The 22,003-nt window shown below is 41.5% G+C and overlaps 1 protein-coding gene across 1 annotated transcript in view; it reads right to left on the reverse strand.

Annotated features, from left to right (window-relative positions):
* The window catches only part of NPHP1 (nephrocystin 1), a 322,800-nt gene that overhangs the window by 167,550 nt on the left and 133,247 nt on the right, over positions 1-22,003 (reverse strand). The window contains exons 15-16 of the mRNA XM_053711944.1: positions 5,800-5,874; positions 4,702-4,812 (exon numbers count right to left, since the gene is read on the reverse strand). Coding sequence (XP_053567919.1) covers positions 4,702-4,812; positions 5,800-5,874 — 186 coding nt within the window. The remainder of the gene's footprint in view (positions 1-4,701; positions 4,813-5,799; positions 5,875-22,003) is intronic.

Raw genomic sequence — 22,003 nt, forward strand, 5'->3', positions numbered from 1 at the left:
AATAAATTAGAAGTGTGCTACCTTGATTTGTAATATGAATGTGAGTCTGTAGGGAAAAGACTGGGATTTTAATACTGGTTTGGTAAAACTAGTGCTCCATTTAAATAACTTAATTTTAAAATGATGTGCTTGAAACCATACAACACAAACCCGGATGTACTCAGACTAAAAAATCATAAAAGTGTCGCAGGCATTCAAATTCCTCTCAGGAAACCACCACAAGAATGTTATACAAATAGTAATACAATTGGACATCTACCATATTTTTCTGAACTCCCTGGGATGAAAAGTCTGTCTGCTCAGAAAATCCGCCTCCCAATTGTCCACTCCTGGAATGTGGATGGCAGATAGGAGACAATCGTGAGCTTCCGCCCACTGCAGAATATGAGTCACCTCCTTCATGGCCAAGGAATTCCGAATTCCGAGTTCCTCCTTGGTGGTTGATGTAAGCCACTGAGGTGATGTTGTCCGACTGGAATCTCATAAACCGGCCTGAAGATAATTGAGGCCAAGCTGTCAAGGCATTGAAGATTGCTCTCAACTCCAAGATGTTTATGGGAAGAAAAGACTCTTCCCGAGACTACAGGCCCTGTGCTTTCAGAGAACCCCAAACAGCTCCCCAGCCTGACAGGCTAGCGTCCGTAGTCACAATCACCCAGGAAGGTCTCAGGAAGCAAGTGCCTTGAGACAGATGTTCCTCTGAAATCCACCACGAGAGAGAGTCTCTTGTTAGGCGGTCCAGATTTATCCTCCGCAATAAATCTGAATGGTTTCAACGGATGCAGATGGAACTGAGCAAAAGGAATGATATTCATGGAAGCCACCATCAGACCAATGAACTCCATGCATTGAGCCACTGTTGGACGGAAGGCAGACTGGAGAGAAAGACAAGAAGCTTGGATTTTCTGACGTCAGTCAGGAAAATCTTCATGGACAGGGAATCTATAATTGTCCCTAGGAAACACACTCTTGTAGATGGAACTAGAGAACTCTTTTCCAGATTCACTTTCCACCCGTGGGAACGTAGAAAAGACAACAACATCTCTGTATGAGATTTTGCTAGTTGGAAAGATGACGCCTGATCCAAGATGTTGTCTAGATAAGGCGCCACAGCAATTCCATGGGATCTGATCACTGCCAATAGGGCTCCCAGAACCTTTGTGAATATTCTGGGAGCTGTGGCAAGACCAAACAGAAGGGCAATAAATTGGAAACGCTTGTCCAGAAAGGCAAACCTTTGAAACTGGTAACGATCCCTGTGAATAGCAACGTGTAAATATGCGTCCTTCAGGTCTATGGTCGTCCTAAACTGACCTTCCCGAACCAATGGAAAAATGGAACGAATAGTTTCCATCTTGAAGTATGGAACCTTGAGGAATTTGTTGAGACAGTTTAGATCTAGGATGGGACGGAAAGTTCCCTATTTCTTTGGAACCACAAATAGATTTGAATAGAATCCTAGACCTTTTTCCTCTAGAGGGACTGGTACAATAACTCCCAGGAAGGATAGGTTCTTTACCTGGTTTGAGGATAGTCTTGACAGGAGAAATCTGCCCCTTGGAAGGCAAGACTTGAATCCTATTCTGTAACCCTGGGATACAATGTCCACAGCCCATGGATCTGGGACATCGCATATCCAAGCCTGACGAAAAAGAGAAAGCCTGCCCTCCCCCTGATCCAAAATCGGATCGGGGGCGGACCCTTCATGCTGATTTAGAGTCACCCGAAGGCTTCTTGTTTTGCTTTCCCTTATTCCAAGGCTGGCTGGATTTCCAATTAGACCTGGATTGGATGGTTTTGGAAGAAGGACAGCAAAGCAACAACCAGGTGAGTGTCTGCTGTGTAACATTCCTCTTGAAAAAGTCTGGTGGATACCAGAAGAAACACGTTGAGGTTAATGTGTTTCTCCTCTTATGCAAGCCTGAAATCAGCCGTCTTGTTGGCGGTGAAATTTAGAAGTACAAACGGCTTTCTGCAACCAGCAAAGACTTATCCTTGTCTGCCGGGGAGAAACATATGGTGATATTGTCACACATTGCTTGTTTGATTTTAACTCTTAGAGAGGCTCTTTTGCGCTCTTGTCTTTTTTCATTTTCTTAGAATGCAGCTTTAACCAAATTAGTCAAATATAAAAGAATTTTCAAATTTAGTAGGAACTTATAAATAACAGAGTACAAAATAAAATGAATCTAAGAAGCAACCTCAGATTGCCTGAGGCTCCTACCGGACAGAATTGACACTCCACTAGAAAAAGGAAGCGAGACTCTCCTGCAGAGATCGTCTCCTCTTAGACAAACGATCAGCAGATGATCGAAAGACGAATCGCAAAGCAGACACTGATCCTCTACGCAAAACACTTAGTCTCACTAAGCTCCGGTCCGATAAAGTGGAAGTGCGGTCGTCACGTGAGCGGGTCAAAAAATAACTGTGCCACTTAAAAGTGCGTGAAAAAGTAAACGGCTTGATAAAGTAAAACCGTTACACTCAATACGTGTGTTAAAGCCCAGTAAACAGCTTAAAGTAAGACCGTTAACTAGCCTATGTGTATTATAACCCAATCATGTCTGTCATAGCTGCCAAAGCCTATGTTGCAACAAATAAAGGAAAATCCTTTAAGTCCCCTTAGCCAAGTGAACTCTCTTAAGTCATTCACTGTGAATAAAAATCTTTGCTTAACACATAAAGTGTCAATAAATCTGTCCATAAGATGTATCCTTAACTAATAAGGATAACTATGTCCCAAAATGAGAGAAATGGAGAGGGCGCCACATAGCGTGATATTGTTTCACAAAGGATAATACAACAAGCAGAATGGTAATGCGCTTACCGGAGACTGTGGTACTGTGCTGTGACCAGTACTGAAAAGCCTGCTAGCACTTAAGTCAGTGGCTAGTACACTGTCAGATCTAATTCCTCCCGGGGCTTTATCCTGGGGCCAAGGAATGGTGCTGTGGGCGTTTCTATGTCCAGCAACTAAGGTGTGTTGCTCAATTGGATTTAAACCAAAAATAGAGTGAACAACTTCCCAAGTTTAAAAAATTTTAAATCAGCTTTATTATAACGCGTTTCTCAACCACCAAGGGTCGTTTCTTCAGATATCAAAGCGAATTCGCTTTGATATCTGAAGAAACGACCCTTGGTGGTTGAGAAACGCGTTATAATAAAGCTGATTTAAAAAATTTTAAACTTGGGAAGTTGTTCACTCTATTTTTGGTTTAAATCCAATTGAGCAACACACCTTAGTTGCTGGACATAGAAACGCCCACAGCACCATTCCTTGGCCCCAGGATAAAGCCCCGGGAGGAATTAGATCTGACAGTGTACTAGCCACTGACTTAAGTGCTAGCAGGCTTTTCAGTACTGGTCACAGCACAGTACCACAGTCTCCGGTAAGCGCATTACCATTCTGCTTGTTGTATTATCCTTTGTGAAACAATATCACGCTATGTGGCGCCCTCTCCATTTCTCTTTCTAAAATAGTGATATCCCTGCTCTCTGGGAACAAGAGGAGCTGCCTACACAGGAACCTTTGGATTAACAAGACCACCAGACCGATATAGGACTGCCATTATCTCTTCCTAGACTCGTTATTTGAGTGAGACATACTTGGCGAGAACGGAGTAATTATTTGTGGGACTTGTCATTATTGTTTGGGTTTCTTATTAATATTTGTATTTTGCACACTTTTTCATTATCTATAGCAGCGCGCCTTCGTATCTCCCAGTGAGATACTACACCATGTCCCAAAATGGATCAATATGAGGATTAACCTCTTAAGTGCTGCTGTCCTTCAGTACCTAGAAGGCAAAGGCACTTACATTAGATCCAGCTGCAGGACAGATAACCGCTACTTAGGTGTGACAGGTACTCCACTCCCTGTCAAGGACCTGTAGGAAAGGAAAGAACAGATTAAACAACTCTGGCTTTCTATACAGGGGTAGCAAAGTGTTAAAAGTAAAACAAAGACCACCTCGCAGCCTTTTAACTGCTAAAAGCCACCACTACTCTTACTAAAGAGATTGACGTGGACACAGCTTGCAGGGTAAAGTACCCATAAAAAGGATTAAATATCTTCAGACACCATCTTCGCACATCCTCCATTGACAGAGGCAAAGAGAATGACTGGGGATTATGGTTAAGGGAAGTTACACTTAACAGCTTTGCTGGGGTGCTCTTTGCCTCCTCCTGCTGGCCAGGAGTTGAATATCCCACTAGTAATTGGAATGACGTTGTGGACTCTCCATGCCATAGGAAAGAAATAAACTTTACACATATTCATAATAATGGCACCAAGATTTCATAGAAGTGATTTAAATAGCATTTTAAATGTATTCACTCAGACTCTGAATAACCAGAATGATCAGCAGATTTTAAAAACATCAGTAAAAGTTAATAAAACTTTTGAGAGTATTGAGAGTTTTGGTATGGTTCAGAGATGGAAGAAAATGTAATTGGGCCCCAAAATCAAACCTGGAATTAGACAACTAGTTACAGATGCTATAATAAACCACTACTTAATAGGACAATCTTCACTGATAATTTTTTTTATTAAATACTGTATTGTTGCACATAAATATTTTATACTTTGACTTTAAACACAGATATCTCAGAGACTAAAAGATAGCCTGTACAAAATGTGTGCATGACATCCTGTCCTAATATATTTGCCACAAAGTCTCTGCTTTTTTTTTTTTTACTTACATTGCGCATATAGGTGACTCCTAGCTCAAATAGTATTCCAATTTCTGGAGACTGATTGCTGGATCTGATGAAGCAATCACCATCTAGTATGCTGGGGAGAATACCGGTGACCTAAAAAAGAAGAAAAAAAAAAATTTTCATAGAAGAAAAAAAAGCCCACTGAGTCTGTGCATTTCATTCATTTTTACGATAGACTTTTGAATACTCTAGGCATTCTTTTTATTATTATTATTATCGGTTATTTGTAGAGCGCCAACAGATTCCACAGCGCTGATTGAATTCTATTTGCTCTTACAACCTCTAGTTATTCCAAGGGCTCCATGTATTAAGCAGTGTTCACTAGTTTGAGCCCTTTTAGTGCAGCCTAATGCGAGCTTGCTCACTATGGGCTAGATTACAAGGGGAGCACAAATTTATCGCACATCCGTAAACGGACATATATAAACAGCCATTACAAGTGACTGGTTATTGCTACCGCAAGCTCGCGGTAGCAATTAGCGCTCCAAAAATTAACCAGAGGTCATATGACAAAATACTCCAGAAGCTACTATATTTTTGGTTGAGAATATGACTTCTAGTGTTTCACTTTTTATAAAAAAAAATATTTTACACTGAGCTTTACTGAGCCTTTTCGCATACATGAAAGATAATCTTCCATTTTAGTAGCCCTCCTTTGAAAATAATCAAGTCCTCTAGAGACATATAGCTATATTTAAAAAAAGACCCGCCACTGGAATGGACTCATATTGTACAGCAACACAGGTTTAACTGCCACAATCTGTATGACCCCAAACTAATCAATAGATCCAAAAGAAAACTAAATGACTAAGTACCTTACAAACTAACCGAGTACTATACTACAAAAAATACTCTTTTTGCTGCAGTATGTAATTACAATTTTGTTGTCTCATTGTAACAGTGATATACCCCAAGCAAAAATGTGCATATTGCATCTTTACTGTAATATTGCCTTGTTGATTGACTTAGTACCTTTTTCCCCTGCATTGCATTGGTAATAATTTATTTTCATTGTGGTGTACAGATCTTAGTAATTAGATAACACCAGAATGAAAATAGGCTTTGCTTGATTTTACTTACCCGAGGCGAAAACGTCCAGGTTTTGAAATGTTTCGGCAGCCATGAAGCTCTGACTGTGTGAATGTTGCTCAAAATCTAAAAATAAGTACACTAAGTTATTTGTTATAGCTAAAGTAGATAAATAATTTTATGTGTTTTTATTTGATAAATGTTTTAAAATCTTGCATGTATTTATTCAAAGGACAGTCTAGTTAAAATTAAACTTGAATCAAATAGGGCATGCAATTTTAAACAACTTTCTAATTTACTTTTATCATCACATTTGCTTTGTTCTTTTGGTATTCTTTGTTGAAAGCTAAACCTAGGTAGACTCATATGCCAAATTATAAGCACTTGAAGGTCGTGCATTTTGACAGTTTTTAACAGCTATACAGCGTTAGTTCACGTGTACCATATAGATAACATTGTGCTTATGCCCATGGGGTTACCTAGGAGTCAGGACTGATTGGCTAAAATGCAAGCCTGTCAAAAGAACTCAGATAAGGGGCAGTCTGCAGAGGCTTAGATACAAGGTAAACAAAGAGGTAAAAAGTAAATTTATGATTACCTGATAAATTAATTTCTTCTATGGTAAGACGAGTCCACGGATTCATCCTTTACTTGTGGGATATTATCCTTCCTAACAGGAAGTGGCAAAGAGCACCACAGCAGAGCTGTCTATATAGCTCCTCCCTTAGCTCCACCCCCCAGTCATTCGACCGAAGGTACAGGAAGAAAAAGGAGAAACTACAAGGTGCAGAGGTGACTGAGTTTAGATCAAAAAAATATAATCTGTCTTAAAATGACAGGGCGGGCCGTGGACTTGTCTTACCATAGAAGAAATTAATTTATCAGGTAAGCATAAATTTACTTTTCTTCTATAAAGGTAAGACGAGTCCACGGATTCATCCTTTACTTGTGGGATACAATACCAAAGCTACAGGAGACGGATGAACGGGAGGGACAAGACAGATGGTTAAACAGAAGGCACCACTGCTTGAAGAACTTTTCTCCCAAAAATAGCCTCCGAAGAAGCAAAGCTATCAAATTTGTAAAATTTGGAAAAGGTATGAAGCGAAGACCAAGTCGCAGCCTTACAAATTTGATCAACAGAAGCATAATTTTTAAAAGCCCATGTGGAAGCCACTGCTCTAGTAGAGTGAGCTGTAATTCTTTCAGGAGGCTGCTGTCCAGCAGTCTCGTATGCCAAACAGATGATGCTTTTCAGCCAAAAGGCAAGAGAGGTAGCCGTAGCTTTTTGACCTCTACGTTTTCCAGAATAGACAACAAACAAAGAAGATGTTTGACGGAAATCTTTGGTCGCTTCCAAGTAAAACTTCAAATCGCGAACCACATCCAAGTTGTGCAACAGACGCTCCTTCTGAGAAGAAGGATTAGGACAAAAAGAAGGAACAACAATTTCCTGATTGATATTCCTATTAGTAACAACCTTAGGAAGGAATCCAGGTTTGGTACGCAAAACCACCTTATCAGCATGGAAAACAAGAGTAAGGCGAGTCGCATTGCAATGCAGATAGTTCAGAAACTCTTCGAGCCGAAGAGATAGCCACTAAAAACAGAACTTTCCAAGATAGAAGCTTAATATCTATGGAATGCACCCCTTGAAGAACTTTAAGAACTAAATTCAAACTCCATGGCGGAGCAACAGGTCTAAACACAGGCTTGATTCTAACTAAAGCCTGACAGAACGACTGAACGTCTGGAATGTCTGCCAGACTTTTGTGCAGTAGAATTGATAAAGCAGATATCTGACCCTTTAAGGAACTAGCTGATAGCCCCTTCTCCAATCCTTCTTGGAGAAAGGACAAAATCCTAGGAATCCTGATCTTACTCCATGAGTAGCCTTTAGATTCGCACCAATAAAGATATTTACGCCATATCTTATGATAAATCTTCCTGGTGACAAACTTTCGGGCCTGAATCAAGATATCTATGACCAACTCCGAGACACCCTGCTTGGATAAGATCAAGCGTTCAATCTCCAAGCAGTCAGCCGCAGAGAACCTAGATTTGGATGCTGGAACAGACCTTGAGTCAGAAGGTCCTGTCTCAGTGGCAGAGTCCATGGTGGAAGAGATGACATGTCCACCAGGTCTGCATACCAAGTCCTGCGTGGCCATGCAGGTGCTATCAAAATCACCGAAGCTCTCTCCTGTTTGATTCTGGCAATCAAACGAGAAAGGAGAGGAAATGGTGGAAACACATAAGCCAGGTTGAACGACCAGGGTACTGCTAGAGCATCTATCAGTACTGCCTGAGGATCCCTTGACCTGGACCCGTAACAAGGAAGTTTGGCGTTCTGACGAGACGCCATCAGATCCAATTCTGGTGTGCCCCATTGCTGAATCAATTGTGCAAACACCTCCGGATGGAGTTCCCGCTCCCCCGGATGAAAAGTCTGGCGACTTAGAAAATCCGCTTCCCAGTTCTCCACTCCTGGGATATAGATTGCTGATAGATGGGAAGAGTGAGTCTCTGCCCATCGAATTATTTTAGTAACCGCTATCATCGCTAGAGAACTATTTGTTCCCCCCTGATGATTGATATATGCTACAGTCGTGATATTGTCCGACTGGAATCTTATGAATCTGGCCGACGCCAGCTGAGGCCACGCCTGAAGCGCGTTGAATATCGCTCTCAGTACTAGAATATTTATTGGGAGGAGAGCCTCCTCCTGAGTCCACAATCCCTGTGCTTTCAGGGAATTCCAGACTGCACCCCAGTCCAATAGGCTGGTGTCCGTCGTCACTATGACCCACGCTGGCCTGCGGAAACACATTCCCTTGGACAGATGATCCTGTGACAACCACCAAAAAAGAGAGTCTCTGGTCTCTTGGTCCAGATTTATCTGAGGAGATAAATCTGCATAATCCCCATTCCACTGTTTGAGCACGCAAAGTTGCAGTGGTCTGAGATGTAAGCTAGCAAACGGAACTATGTCCATTGCCGCTACCATTAAGCCGATTACCTCCATACACTGAGCCACTGACGGGCGAAGAATGGAATGAAGAGCTCGGCAGATGGATAGAATTTTCGATTTCCTGACCTCCGTCAGAAAAATTTTCATGTCCACTGAATCTATCAGAGTTCCCAGGAAAGGAACTCTTCTGAGAGGGATAAGTGAACTCTTTTGTATGTTCACCTTCCACCCGTGAGATCTTAGAAAAGCCACCACGATGCCCGTGTGAGACTTGGCTAGTTGGAAAGTTGACGCCTGGATTAAGATATAGTCCAGATAAGGCGCCACAGCTATGCCCCACGGCCTTAGAACCGCCAGAAAGGACCCTAAGCACCTTTGTAAAAATTCTGGGAGCTGTGGCCAACCCGAAGGGAAGAGCCACAAACTGGTAATGCTTGTCCAGAAAGGCGAACCTGAGGAACTGGTGATGATCTTTGTGGATAGGAATGTGTAGATATGCATCCTTTAAGTCCACAGTGGTCATATATTGATCCTCCTGGATCATTGGCAAAATAGTCCAAATGGTCTCCATCTTGAAGGATGGGACTCTGAGGAATTTGTTTAGGATCTTGAGATCCAAAATTGGTCTGAAGGTTCCCTCTTTTTTGGGAACCACAAACAGATTGGAGTAGAACCCCTGCCCCTGTTCTGTTTTCGGAACTGGGCAGATCACTCCCATGGTATATAGGTCTTCTACACAGCGTAAGAACGCCTCTCTTTTTGTCTGGTTTTTAGACAATTGAGAAAGATGGAATCTCCCCCTTGGGGGAGAATCTTTGAAATCTAGAAGATACCACTGGGTTACTATTTCTAAAGCCCAGGAGTCCTGAACGTCTCTTGCCCAAGCCTGAGCGAAGAAAGAAAGTCTGCCCCCTACTAGATCCGGTCCCGGATCGGGGGCTACCCCTTCATGCTGTCTTGGTGGCAGCAGCGGTCTTCTTAGCCTGTTTACACTTGTTCCAAGTCTGATTAGGCCTCCAGACTGACTTGGATTTAGCAAAATTCCCCTCTTGCTTTGCGGCAGGGAAAGAGGGACCCACCTTTGAAGTTCCGAAAGGAACGAAAATGATTTTGTTTGGTCCTCATCTTATTCGTCCTATCCTGAGGAAGGGCATGGCCTTTCCCTCCAGTGATGTCTGAGATGATCTCTTTCAGTTCAGGACCGAATAGGGTCGTACCCTTGAAAGGGATGGCTAAAAGCTTAGCTTTTGATGACACATCAGCAGACCAGGATTTAAGCCATAACGCTCTACGCGCTAAAATGGCAAAACCTGAATTCTTTGCCGCTAATTTAGCCAATTGAAAAGCGGCATCTGTAATGAAATAATTAGCTAGCTTGAGAGCCCTTATTCTATCCAGAATATCGTCTAATGGGGTCTCAACCTGAAGAGCCTCTTCCAGAGCCTCGAACCAAAAGGACGCTGCAGTAGTTACAGGAACAATGCACGCTATAGGTTGGAGAAGAAAACCTTGGTGAACAAATATTTTCTTCAGAAGACCCTCTAATTTTTTATCCATAGGATCTTTGAAAGCACAACTGTCCTCGATAGGTATAGTTGTACGCTTAGCCAGGTTAGAAATATCTCTCTCCACCTTAGGGACCGTCTGCCACGAGTCTCGCACGGCATCAGATATGGGAAACATTTTCTTAAAAGTAGGAGGGGGAGCGAACGAAATACCTGGTCTATCCCACTCCTTAGTAACAATTTCCGAAATCCTCTTAGGGACCGGAAAAACATCAGTGTAGGCAGGAACCTCTAGGAATCTGTCCATTTTACACAATTTCTCTGGAACTACAATAGGGTCATAATCATCCAGAGTCGCTAAAACCTCCCTGGGCAATAAGCGGAGGTGTTCAAGTTTAGAAATCTCTCCCTCAGCCAGCAAATCCCTCACTTCAGAACATTGTGAGGGTACATCGGATATGGCTAATAAAGCGTCAGAGGGCTCAGCGTTTGTTCTCACCCCAGACCTACTGCGCTTCCCCTGCAACCCAGGCAGCTTAGATAAAACCTCTGTGAGGGTAGTATTCATAACTGCGGCCATATCTTGCAGGGTGAAAGAATTAGACGCACTAGAAGAACTTGGCGTCGCTTGTGCGGGCGTTAACGGTTGTGACACTTGGGGAGAATTAGATGGCAAAACCTGATTCTCTTCTGAATCATCCTGTTACATACTTTTAGCAGCTAAAATATGTTCTTTACAATTTATTGACCTTTCAGTGCATGAGGGACACATTCTAAATGGAGGTTCCACAATGGCTTCTAAACATATTGAACATTGACTTTCCTCAATGTCAGACATGTTGAACAGGCTAGTAATGACTACAAAGAAGCATGAAAACACTTTATTTAGTGAAAAAAATAACAATCTTAAAAAACGGTATTGCGCCTTTAAGAGAAAAAAAGCATACACGTTCTGCAAAACAGCCTAAACATGCACCAAATTTTTCAAAATTTTGTATGTAGACACAATATAGGTAGTTAAGATTGCACCATAAAATTTTTTAACAATTAACCCCTTAATTTGCAAACCGGATCGAAAACGGGCCCAGATCCGGAAAAAAAAAACACTCTCAGCACCTTGCCACAGCCCTGCTGTGGCCCTACCTGCGCTCAGGAATCGAAAATGTGGGGTAAAATCTTTGATTTGGCACAAAACATAAACCAGGGCCCTCAAGAGTTAGAGTTTGCTGCTTGCTTATAAAACTAACTGCGCATCTGAGGTGCGTAAATAGGCCCCGCCCATCTCACTCGATGTCTCCACAGCCTTAAAGAACCGCACCAGAGCGGTTATAACTAGCCATTTGGGTTCTGAGACCCAAAAGTTAAGCCATGTGTGCCCTTAATAAAGTTTGCCCAAAACGTTATTGCCCGCAAAAACGTTAAAGCACTCCCAAATCAAAAAACGTTTGCTCACAAACATTTGCCATTCAGTGTCAACCGTATTTGTAATTGGCCCCATATGCAAGCTAAGTAATGCCCTTCTTTTAGCTCTAGGATTACTGCTTACCATTACCCTCCTGGGTATAATGTCAGCCTTTCTGAAATACACAGTCTCTCCAGAAAAATATGACTGAACATACCTCACTGCTGCATAGCATGAAACCGTTCCTCACACTGAAGTTTCCTGTACTCCTCAGCCTGTGTGGGAACAGCAATGGATCTTAGTTACAAATGCTAAGATCATCATCCTCCAGGCAGCAGTCTTCATCCATCTGCTGTCTGAGAGTAAATAGTACACACCGGTACCATTTAAAATAACAAACTCTTGCTTGAAGAAATTAAAAACTAATATTTTATCACCTCTTTCACTTTACCCTTCCTAGTACTTAGAGTAGGCAAAGAGAATGACTGGGGGGTGGAGCTAAGGGAGGAGCTATATAGACAGCTCTGCTGTGGTGCTCTTTGCCACTTCCTGTTAGGAAGGATAATATCCCACAAGTAAAGGATGAATCTGTGGACTCGTGTTACCTTTATAGAAGAAAAGTATTTTTAGGTGTGGAACTATACCTTGTAAAAGTTGAGTAAATCTGCAAACGATATAAATTCAACTCTTCTAAAACTGGAATGAATTACACTATCAATAAACATCTTACATGTAACTCTAAATTTGTTGTTAATTTGACTACTTGCAAATTATGTCAGAAAGTTTGTATTAGAGAATCTCTTAAAGGGACATTAACCCCTTTGAGATGGTAATATAAAATGACAAATTATATTTATTAAAAAAAAAACCTCTGTAATATACTTTCATTATTTATTTTGTCCCCTTTTCCTGTAATTCTATTCTGACATTGCGATCTTTTCAGTTCCTGTTAGAAGTGGAAGTGCAGAACACTGTTATACTCCACACAGCCATTGCCTGCACACTCTAGTGACCTATTTATAACTGTCTCTAATTGGCCACAGCAGAGAAGGTAACCTAAGTTACAACATGGCAGCTCCCATTGTTTTATAGACATTAAAACTTTCCACTTATTTTTTCAATATTTAAACAGGTAATTAAAATTTAAAAAAAACAAAATTTATGCTTACCTGATAAATTTCTTTCTCTTGTGGTGTATCCAGACCACGGGTTCATCCATTACTTGTGGGATATTCTCCTTCCCAACAGGAAGTTGCAAGAGGACACCCAAAGCAGAGCTGTCTATATAGCTCCTCCCCTAACTGCCACCCCCAGTCATTCGACCGAAGACAAGCAAGAAAAAGGAGAAACTATAGGGTGCAGTGGTGGCTGTAGTTTAAAAATAAAAAACACCTGCCTTAAAGTGACAGGGCGGGCCGTGGACTGGATACACCACAAGAGAAAGAAATTTATCAGGTAAGCATAAATTTTGTTTTCTCTTGTAAGGTGTATCCAGTCCACGGGTTCATCCATTACTTGTGGGATACCAACACCAAAGCTTTAGGACACGGATGAAGGGAGGGACAAGGCAGGAACTTAAACGGAAGGCACCACTGCCTGCAAGACCTTTCTCCCAAAAATAGTCTCCGAGGAAGCAAAAGTATCAAATTTGTAGAATTTAGAAAAAGTATGAAGCGAAGACCAAGTTGCCGCCTTACAAATCTGTTCAACAGAGGCCTCATTTTTAAAAGCCCATGTGGAAGCTACCGCTCTAGTGGAATGAGCTGTAATTCTTTCAGGAGGCTGCTGGCCAGCAGTCTCATAAGCTAAACGGATTATGCTTTTCAGCCAAAAAGAAAGAGAAGATGCTGAAGCCTTTTGGCCTCTCCTCTGTCCAGAGTAGACAACAAACAATGCAGATGTTTGACGAAAATCCTTAGTAGCTTGTAAGTAAAACTTTAAAGCACAAACCACTTCAAGATTGTGTAATAGACGTTCCTTCTTTGAAGAAGGATTAGGACACAGTGACGGAACAACAATCTCCTGATTGATATTCTTATTAGATACCACCTTAGGAAGAAACCCAGGTTTGGTACGCAAAACTACCTTATCTGCATAGAAGATCAGATAAGGGGAATCACACTGTAAGGCAGATAACTCTGAAACTCTACGAGCCGAAGAGATAGCTACCAAAAACAGAACTTTCCAAGATAAAAGCTTAATATCTATGGAATGCAGAGGTTCAAACGGAACCCCTTGAAGAACTTTAAGAACTAAACTTAAACTCCATGGTGGAGCAACAGGTTTAAACACAGGCTTGATTCTAACTAAAGCCTGACAAAACGCCTGAACGTCTGGAACATCTGCCAGACGCTTGTGTAGAAGAATAGAAAGAGCAGAAATCTGTCCCTTTAAGGAACTAACTGACAATCCCTTCTCCAATCCTTCTTGGAGAAAGGATAATATCCTAGGAATCCTGACTTTACTCCATGAGTAACCCTTGGATTCACACCAATGAAGATATTTACATCATATCTTATGATAGATTTTCCTGGTGACAGGCTTTCGGGCCTGAATTAAGGTATCAATGACCGACTCGGAGAAACCACGTTTTGACAAAATCAAGCGTTCAATCTCCAAGCAGTCAGCCGCAGAGAAATTAGATTTGGATGTTTGAATGGACCTTGGAGTAGAAGGTCCTGCATCAACGGCAGAGACCATGGTGGAAGGCATGACATGTCCACCAGGTCTGCATACCAAGTCCTGCGTGGCCACGCAGGTGCTTTCAAAATCACAGAAGCTCTCTCCTGCTAGATCTTGGCAATCAGACGAGGGAGGAGAGGAAATGGTGGGAACACATAAGCCAGGGTGAAGGACCAGGGCGCTACTAGAGCATCTATCAGCGCTGCCTGGGCATCCCTTGACCTAGACCCGTAACAAGGAAGCTTGGCGTTCTGACGAGACGCCATCAGATCCAGTTCTGGTTTGCCACATAGTTGAATCAGCTGGGCAAATACCTCCGGATGGAGCTCCCACTCCCCTGGATGAAAAGTCTGCAGACTTAGAAAATCCACCTCCCAGTTCTCTACTCCTGGGATATGGATAGCTGATAGATGGCAAAAGTGAACCTCTGCCCATAGAATTATCTTTGAAACCTCCAACATTGCCAGGGGGCTTCTTGTTCACCCCGATGGTTGATATAGGCTACAGTTGTGATAGTGTCTGACTGAAATCTGATGAACCTGACCGCAGCTAGTTGAGGCCAAGCCTGAAGAGCATTGAATATCGCTCTCAGTTCCAGAATGTTTATCGGAAGGAGGGCTTCCTCCTGAGTCCATGAGCCCTGAGCCTTCAGGGAGTTCCAGACCGCGCCCCAGCCCAGAAGGCTGGCATCTGTCGTCACTATAGTCCACTCTGGCCTGATGGACCCGAGATAACCACCAGAGAAGAGAATCCCTGGTCTCTTGATCCAGATTTAGCAGAGGGGACAAATCTGTGTAGTCCCCATTCCACTGATTGAGCATGCAAAGTTGCAGTGGTCTGAGATGTAGGCGGGCAAACGGAACTATGTCCATTGCCGCTGCCATTAGGCCGATTACTTCCATACACTGAGCTACTGACGGCCGAGAAGTGGAATGAAGAGCACGGCAGGAAGTTAGAAGCCTTGATAATCTGACCTCTGTCAGAAAAATTTTCATTTCTACTGAATCTATCAGTGTTCCTAGGAAGGAAACTCTTGTGAGAGGGGAGAGCGAACTCTTTTCTTCATTCACCTTCCACCCGTGAGACCTCAGAAAGGCCAGAACAATGTCCGCATGGGACTTGGCGATTTGAAAAGTCGACGCCTGTATCAGAATGTCGTCTAGGTAAGGAGCCACTGCTATGCCCCATGGTCTTAGAACCGCCAGTAGGGACCCTAGAACCTTCGTAAAGATTCTTGGGGCCGTGGCTAACCCGAAGGGAAGAGTCACAAACTGGTAATGTCTGTCTAAGAAGGCGAACCTGAGGAACTGATGATGATCTTTGTGAATCGGAATGTGGAGATAAGCATCCTTTAAGTCCACGGTAGTCATATATTGACCCTCCTGGATCATAGGGAGGATGGTTCGAATAGTCTCCATCTTGAAGGATGGGACCCTGAGAAATTTGTTTAGGATCTTGAGATCCAAGATTGGTCTGAAAAATTCCATCTTTTTTGGGAACTATAAACAGATTTGAATAGAAGCCCTGCCCATGTTCCTCCCTTTGAACTGGGTGGATCACTCCCATAACCAGTAGGTCTTGAACACAACGTAAGAATGCCTCTCTCTTTATCTGGTTTGCAGATAATTGTGAGAGATGAAATCTCCCCTTGGGAGATGAAGCTTTGAAGTCCAGAAGATATCCCTGGGAAACAATCTCTAATGCCCAGGGATCCTGGACGTCTCTTGCCCAAGCCTGGGCGAGGAGGGAAAGTCTGCCCCCTACTAGATCCAGTCCCGGATCGGGGGCTACTCCTTCATGCTGTCTTAGAGGCAGCCACAGGTTTCTTGGCCTGCTTCCCCTTGTTCCAAGCCTGGTTAGGTCTCCAGACTGGTTTGGACTGGGCAAAATTTATTTTGCATTAGAGGAAACTGAAGCTTCGCCACTCTTGAAGTTTCGAAAGGAACGAAAATTATTCTGTTTGGTCCTCTTATTGGACCTATCCTGAGGAAGGGCGTGACCTTTTCCTCCAGTAATATCAGAAATGATCTCTTTCAGACCAGGCCCGAATAGGGTCTGTCCCTTGAAGGGGATGTTAAGAAGCTTAGACTTTGAAGTAACGTCTGCTGACCAGGACTTAAGCCATAGCGCCCTACGCGCCAAAATGGCAAAACCTGAATTCTTAGCCGTTAGCTTGGCTAAATGAAAAATGGTGTCAGAAATAAAGGAGTTAGCTAACTTAAGAGCTTTAATCCTGTCTAGAATATCGTCTAGCGGGGTCTCCACCTTTAGAGCCTACTCAAGAGACTCAAACCAAAAAGCCGCTGCAGCAGTAACTGGGGCAATGCATGCAAGAGGCTGGAGAATAAAACCTTGATGTATAAAAATTTTCTTAAGGAGACCCTCCAATTTTTTATCCATAGGATCTAGGAAAGCACAACTGTCCTCGACGGGGATAGTTGTACGCTTAGCTAGGGTAGAGACTGCTCCCTCCACCTTAGGAATCGTCTGCCACGAGTCCCGTATGGCGGCATCTATGGGAAACATCTTTTTGAAAGCAGGAGGGGGAGAGAACGGCACACCTGGTCTATCCCATTCCTTAGTAATAATTTCCGAAAACCTCTTAGGGACTGGAAAAACATCAGTGTAAACAGGCACTGCAAAGTATTTGTCCATTTTACACAATTTCTCTGGAACCACAATGGGGTCACAGTCATCCAGAGTCGCTAAAACCTCCCTAAGCAATAAGCGGAGGTGTTCAAGCTTAAATTTAAACGCTGTCATTTCAGAATCAGACTGAAGTAACGCCTTCCCTGAGTCTGAAATGTCACCCACAGATAGAAGCTCAACTGCCTCGGCTTCTGAGCATTGTGAGGGTATATCGGACACAGGCATTAAAGCGTCAGAAAGCTCTGTATTAGTTCTAGCCCCAGAGATGTCTCGCTTTCCTTGTAACCCTGGCAGTTTGGAGAATACCTCTGAGAGGGTAGCATTCATAACTGCCCCCATGTCCTGTAAGGTAAAAGAATTAGACGCGCTAGATGTACTTGGCGTTACTTGAGCGGGAGTTATAGGTTCTGACACATGGGAAGAGCTAGATGGCATAATCTCCCTCTTTTCAGTCAGAGAATCCCCTGGAGATAAATCTTTAAGTGCCATAATATGGTCTTTATAGTTTATAGAAATATCAGTACATTTGGTACACATTCTAAGAGGGGGTTCCACCATGGCTTCCAAACATATTGAACAAGGAGTTTCCTCTATGTCAGACATGTTTAACAGACTAGTAATGAGACAAGCAAGCTTGAAAAACACTTTAATAAAGGTGAAACAGCAATTAAACAAAAACGTTACTGTGCCTTTAAGAGAAAAAAACTAGCACTTAAACTGCAAAACAGTGTAAAAATACAGTAAAGTCTTTGAAATTTTTACAGTGTGTGTAAGGGACTAAAGCAACATTGCACCCAATTGCAAATGGATGATTAACCCCTTAGGCCCCAAACCAGATTGAAAAACGTTAAAAAACGTTAAAAGTCAATTGAGCACCTTGCCATTTCAAAGGAAATAACCCCTTTGAAATGGTCCTCAGATGCCAGAGAACTCCTCTAGGGAAGCTGGATGTCTCAGTCTGAATTAAAACTGCGCAGTTAGAGCACTAAAATAGGCCCCTCCCACCATGTACTGGATGCCAGAGGGGCCTTAAGAAAATACTCCTCGGAGTATCTGACTAGCTATGTGGAAACTAGGCCCCAAATAAAGACTTATCTCCCTCAGAGAAAAAACATCCTATTTATGAAATTATGTAAACGTTCTGTCACTAAATTATATGATTATTAACATGAGTATTACCCTGTCTTGTAAGCATGATCCCAGTCGCTGTTAAATCACTGCATCAGGCTTACCTCAACTACACAAGGCTCTGTCAGCATTTTCTAGAACTTATTCATCTCTCTAGAAATAAAAATACTGAACATACCTCAAAGCAGGTAATCTGCAGACCGTTCCCCCAACTGAAGTTTTCCCATATTCTTCAGTTATGTGTGAGAACAGCAATGGACCTTAGTTACAAACCGCTAAGATCATCAAACCTCCAGGCAGAATTTTTCTTCTAATTTCTGCCTGAGAGTAAAACAGTACAACGCCGGTACCGTTTAAAAATAACAAACTCTTGATTGAAGGTAAAACTACACTAAGTCACCACATATCTCTTGATACTTCCTTTCTTGTCGAGAGTAGCAAGAGAATGACTGGGGGTGGCAGTTAGGGGAGGAACTATAACCCGTGGACTGGATACACCTTACAAGAGAAATACATCTACATGTTATTCTGACTAATGTTTTCTGTGAATGCATCATTATATCTATAATTTATTTAGTGTTTAATACCCCTTTAAAGGGACAGGAAACCCTAATTTTTTCTTTCATGATTTGGATAGAGCATACAATTTTAAACAACTTTCCAATTTACTTCTATTATCAAATTTGTTTTATTATCTTGTTATCTTTTGCTCAAGAAACAGCATTGTACTACTGGCAGCTAGCTGAACACATCTAGTTAGCCATTTACCAGAGACAAATGTGTGCAGGCACCAATCAGCAGCTAGCTCCCACTAGTGTATGATATGTGCGTATTTTTATCAACAAGGGATACCAAGAGATCGAAGCACATTTGAAAATAGAAGTAAATTTAAAAGTGTCTTACAATTACATGCTCTGTCTGAATCGTGCAAGTTTAATTTTGACTTTAATATCACTTTATTTCCATTTCAGCTGATCCCCCAAGAAAACCATTGGCTAAACATTTGGCAGGGCATAATGTTAGTCAGTTACAAGAATTGTTCTCTTTTTATTAGGTTAACCGAATAGAAAAGATGCATATTGGATTTTTATGTTGCATGGTTGTATGGTGTACAGTATGGAATAAATGAGATGAGGGAATTAAAAACATATCCCGGTATTTTAATCATTTAATGGTCTCTTGACAAATAAACAAATAAATTATTTATTTATTTTTTTCAGCCAAGTTCATTTAACCCCTTAACGACCAGCGCCGTACCCTGTACAATGCTGATCATTATGCCCTTAAGGACCCTGTACGTCGCTGCAGTCCTGGGCTTCTCTCTGCCGCGATCTCGCTAAAAATAGCGAGATTGTGCTATTTCTGCATGCCTCACGAGTGGGGCACTGCAGAAATAGATTTGCAGAGTTACCGATGCAGAGAGGGCCACTACCCTCTCTGCATCAGACAGCGGTGGTGCCAATCGCTGGTGGGTGGGTGGGAGGATAAGGAGGGAGTGGGGTGGACGGCCCATCGCCATATGGGACGGGAGCAGGTGGGACAGCTACACCATGCTACAGGGAATTGAAAATAAATAAATAAGTGCATCATTGAGGGGGAAGGAGGGAGGAGGGGCAATGAGAGGTATCCTATGTGTGATCAGTTGATGGAAAGGGATCTAGGATGGGGAAAAGGATATTGAGGGGGGGCAGCTACACTACAGAAAAAAATGGGTATTTTAATTTTTTTATAATTTTTTGCCTCATTTGCAGCAAACTGGGTATTGGCAGACAGCTGCCAGTACCTAAATGGCGGCAAAGAGGTAGAGGGGGAAGGGTTAGAGAGCTATTTCGGAGGGATCAAGGAGGTTGGGAGGTAAGGGGGGATACTACCCTGCAGAAAATATATAAAAAAAAATATTTAAAAAAAAAGCCTTTTATTATAGTACTGGCAGCCTTTCTGCCAGTACTTAAGATGGAGGTGACAATTGTGGGGCGGGGGATAGAAAAGAGCTGTTTAAGAGGGGTGAGGGATGGATCAGGGGGTGGGATGTGTCACGTGGGAGGGTGATCTCTACCCTAAAGCTAAAATTAACCCTACAAGCTACCTAATTAACCTCTTCACTGCTGGGCATAATACAAGTGTGGTGCGCCACAGCATTTAGCACCCTTCTAATTACCAAAAAGCAATGCCAATGCCATATATGTCTGCTATTTCTGAACAAAGGGGATCTCAGAGAAGCATTTACAACCATTTGAGCCATGATTGCACAAGCTGTTTGTAAATAATTTCAGTGAGAAACATAAATTTGTGAAACAGTTAACTATTTTTTTATTTGATCGCATTTGGCGGTGAAATGGTGGCATGAAATATACCAAAATGGGCATAGATCAATACTTTGGGTTGTCTACTAAAAAATATATATAAAGTTTTGATAGGTAAATATGAAAATAAAAAAGGCTCTATTTCTTTTTCAATGTAGTGATGGCAAACATGCTAAAAATGCTCTGGTCTTTTTGGGAAGTTTTTGTCTGAAATGCATGGTCCTTATGGGGTTAAATTGATTTATATTTCCCTTTTTCTTTTCTCTTGGTTTTTTTTTAATACATTGGATTCTATGAGATGGCTTTATTCTGCTATTAAAAGGGATACTAAACCCATTTTTTTTCTTCCATGATTCAGATAGAGCATGCAATTTTAAGCAACTTTCTAATGTATTCCTATTATAAATTTTTGGTTCAGAACCAGGGTTACGCTTGCTTATTGGTGGCTAAATGTAGCCACCAATAAGCAAGCACTATCCAGGGTACTGAATCTAAAATGGGCCGGCTCCTAAGCTTTACATTCCTGCTTTTCAAATAAAGATAGCAAGAGAACATAGAAAAATTGATAATAGGAGTAAATTAGAAAGATGCTTAAAATTGCATGCTCTATCTGAATCATGAAAGAAAAAAAAATTGGGTTTAACATCCCTTTAACATGAATGTGCAACATTTTTATTTTGTCACATTTATCTATACATGTATCTTATACCAGATTCTATACTTTCATGTTACTAACATTTTTATGTGAGCATGTTACATTGTTCAAAAGACTGCTCTTTCTACAATGTTCTATTAAAATGTTTTGATCTTGTGGTTATTTGCATCTTATATGTGGTGTATTACAGGTTAACATCACACTATGGACCTTTTATAGGAATTTTATAAAAATTTGCCAACTTAAACTGGTATATCAGTCCAACACTGAGAGGTGCAGTCCTCTAGAAAAAAAAAGTCTGTCCATGCGAGTTGCAAGCTGTCTCTGTTACATAAAAATTTGCAATGGAGGACACAGTACAGAGGGAGACCCCGGCATATGTTTAAACTTTAATATTATATTTAATACAAATAAAAATTATGCTGTTTTTAGAGTACTGTACCCAGAATTCGCAGTTATTTTTGTATGCATAGGTTTTCCTTTCAGAGTAATTAATGTTTTGAGTATTTTGATAAAAGCTAACCACCTTTTAATTTGCTAGAAAAAAACTGTGAGATCTGAAAGGTGAAAATGTTTACAGAATTACGCTGGGATTTTGTATACGTCCAAAGAATGCCCATGTTCAACCCTATTTTACGGGGAAAATACCCAACAATTACGCTTTCTATTTTGTACTTATAAGTATGAATTTCTATGTGTTTTTTGCACATCCAGTGTAGTTAAATTACGATTTACACTGTGCATATTTAATATGATTTATTCCTCAGTAATTTACATAGAAATTTTACATTTTTGATAAAATACGATTTTTCATGAACTATTTTATTACGATTTGGTGCACCATAAAAATACAATTTTTTGCTGTGTATTTTTGTGTGAATGCTTAAATTATTCATTTTGTATGAATGTCAAATTGCAAATTTAAAAAATGCAGTATACGCCCCTTAGTGAGACACCCTG

This window comes from Bombina bombina, chromosome 4 (assembly GCF_027579735.1).
Source record: "Bombina bombina isolate aBomBom1 chromosome 4, aBomBom1.pri, whole genome shotgun sequence".
Classification (NCBI taxonomy): domain Eukaryota; kingdom Metazoa; phylum Chordata; class Amphibia; order Anura; family Bombinatoridae; genus Bombina; species Bombina bombina.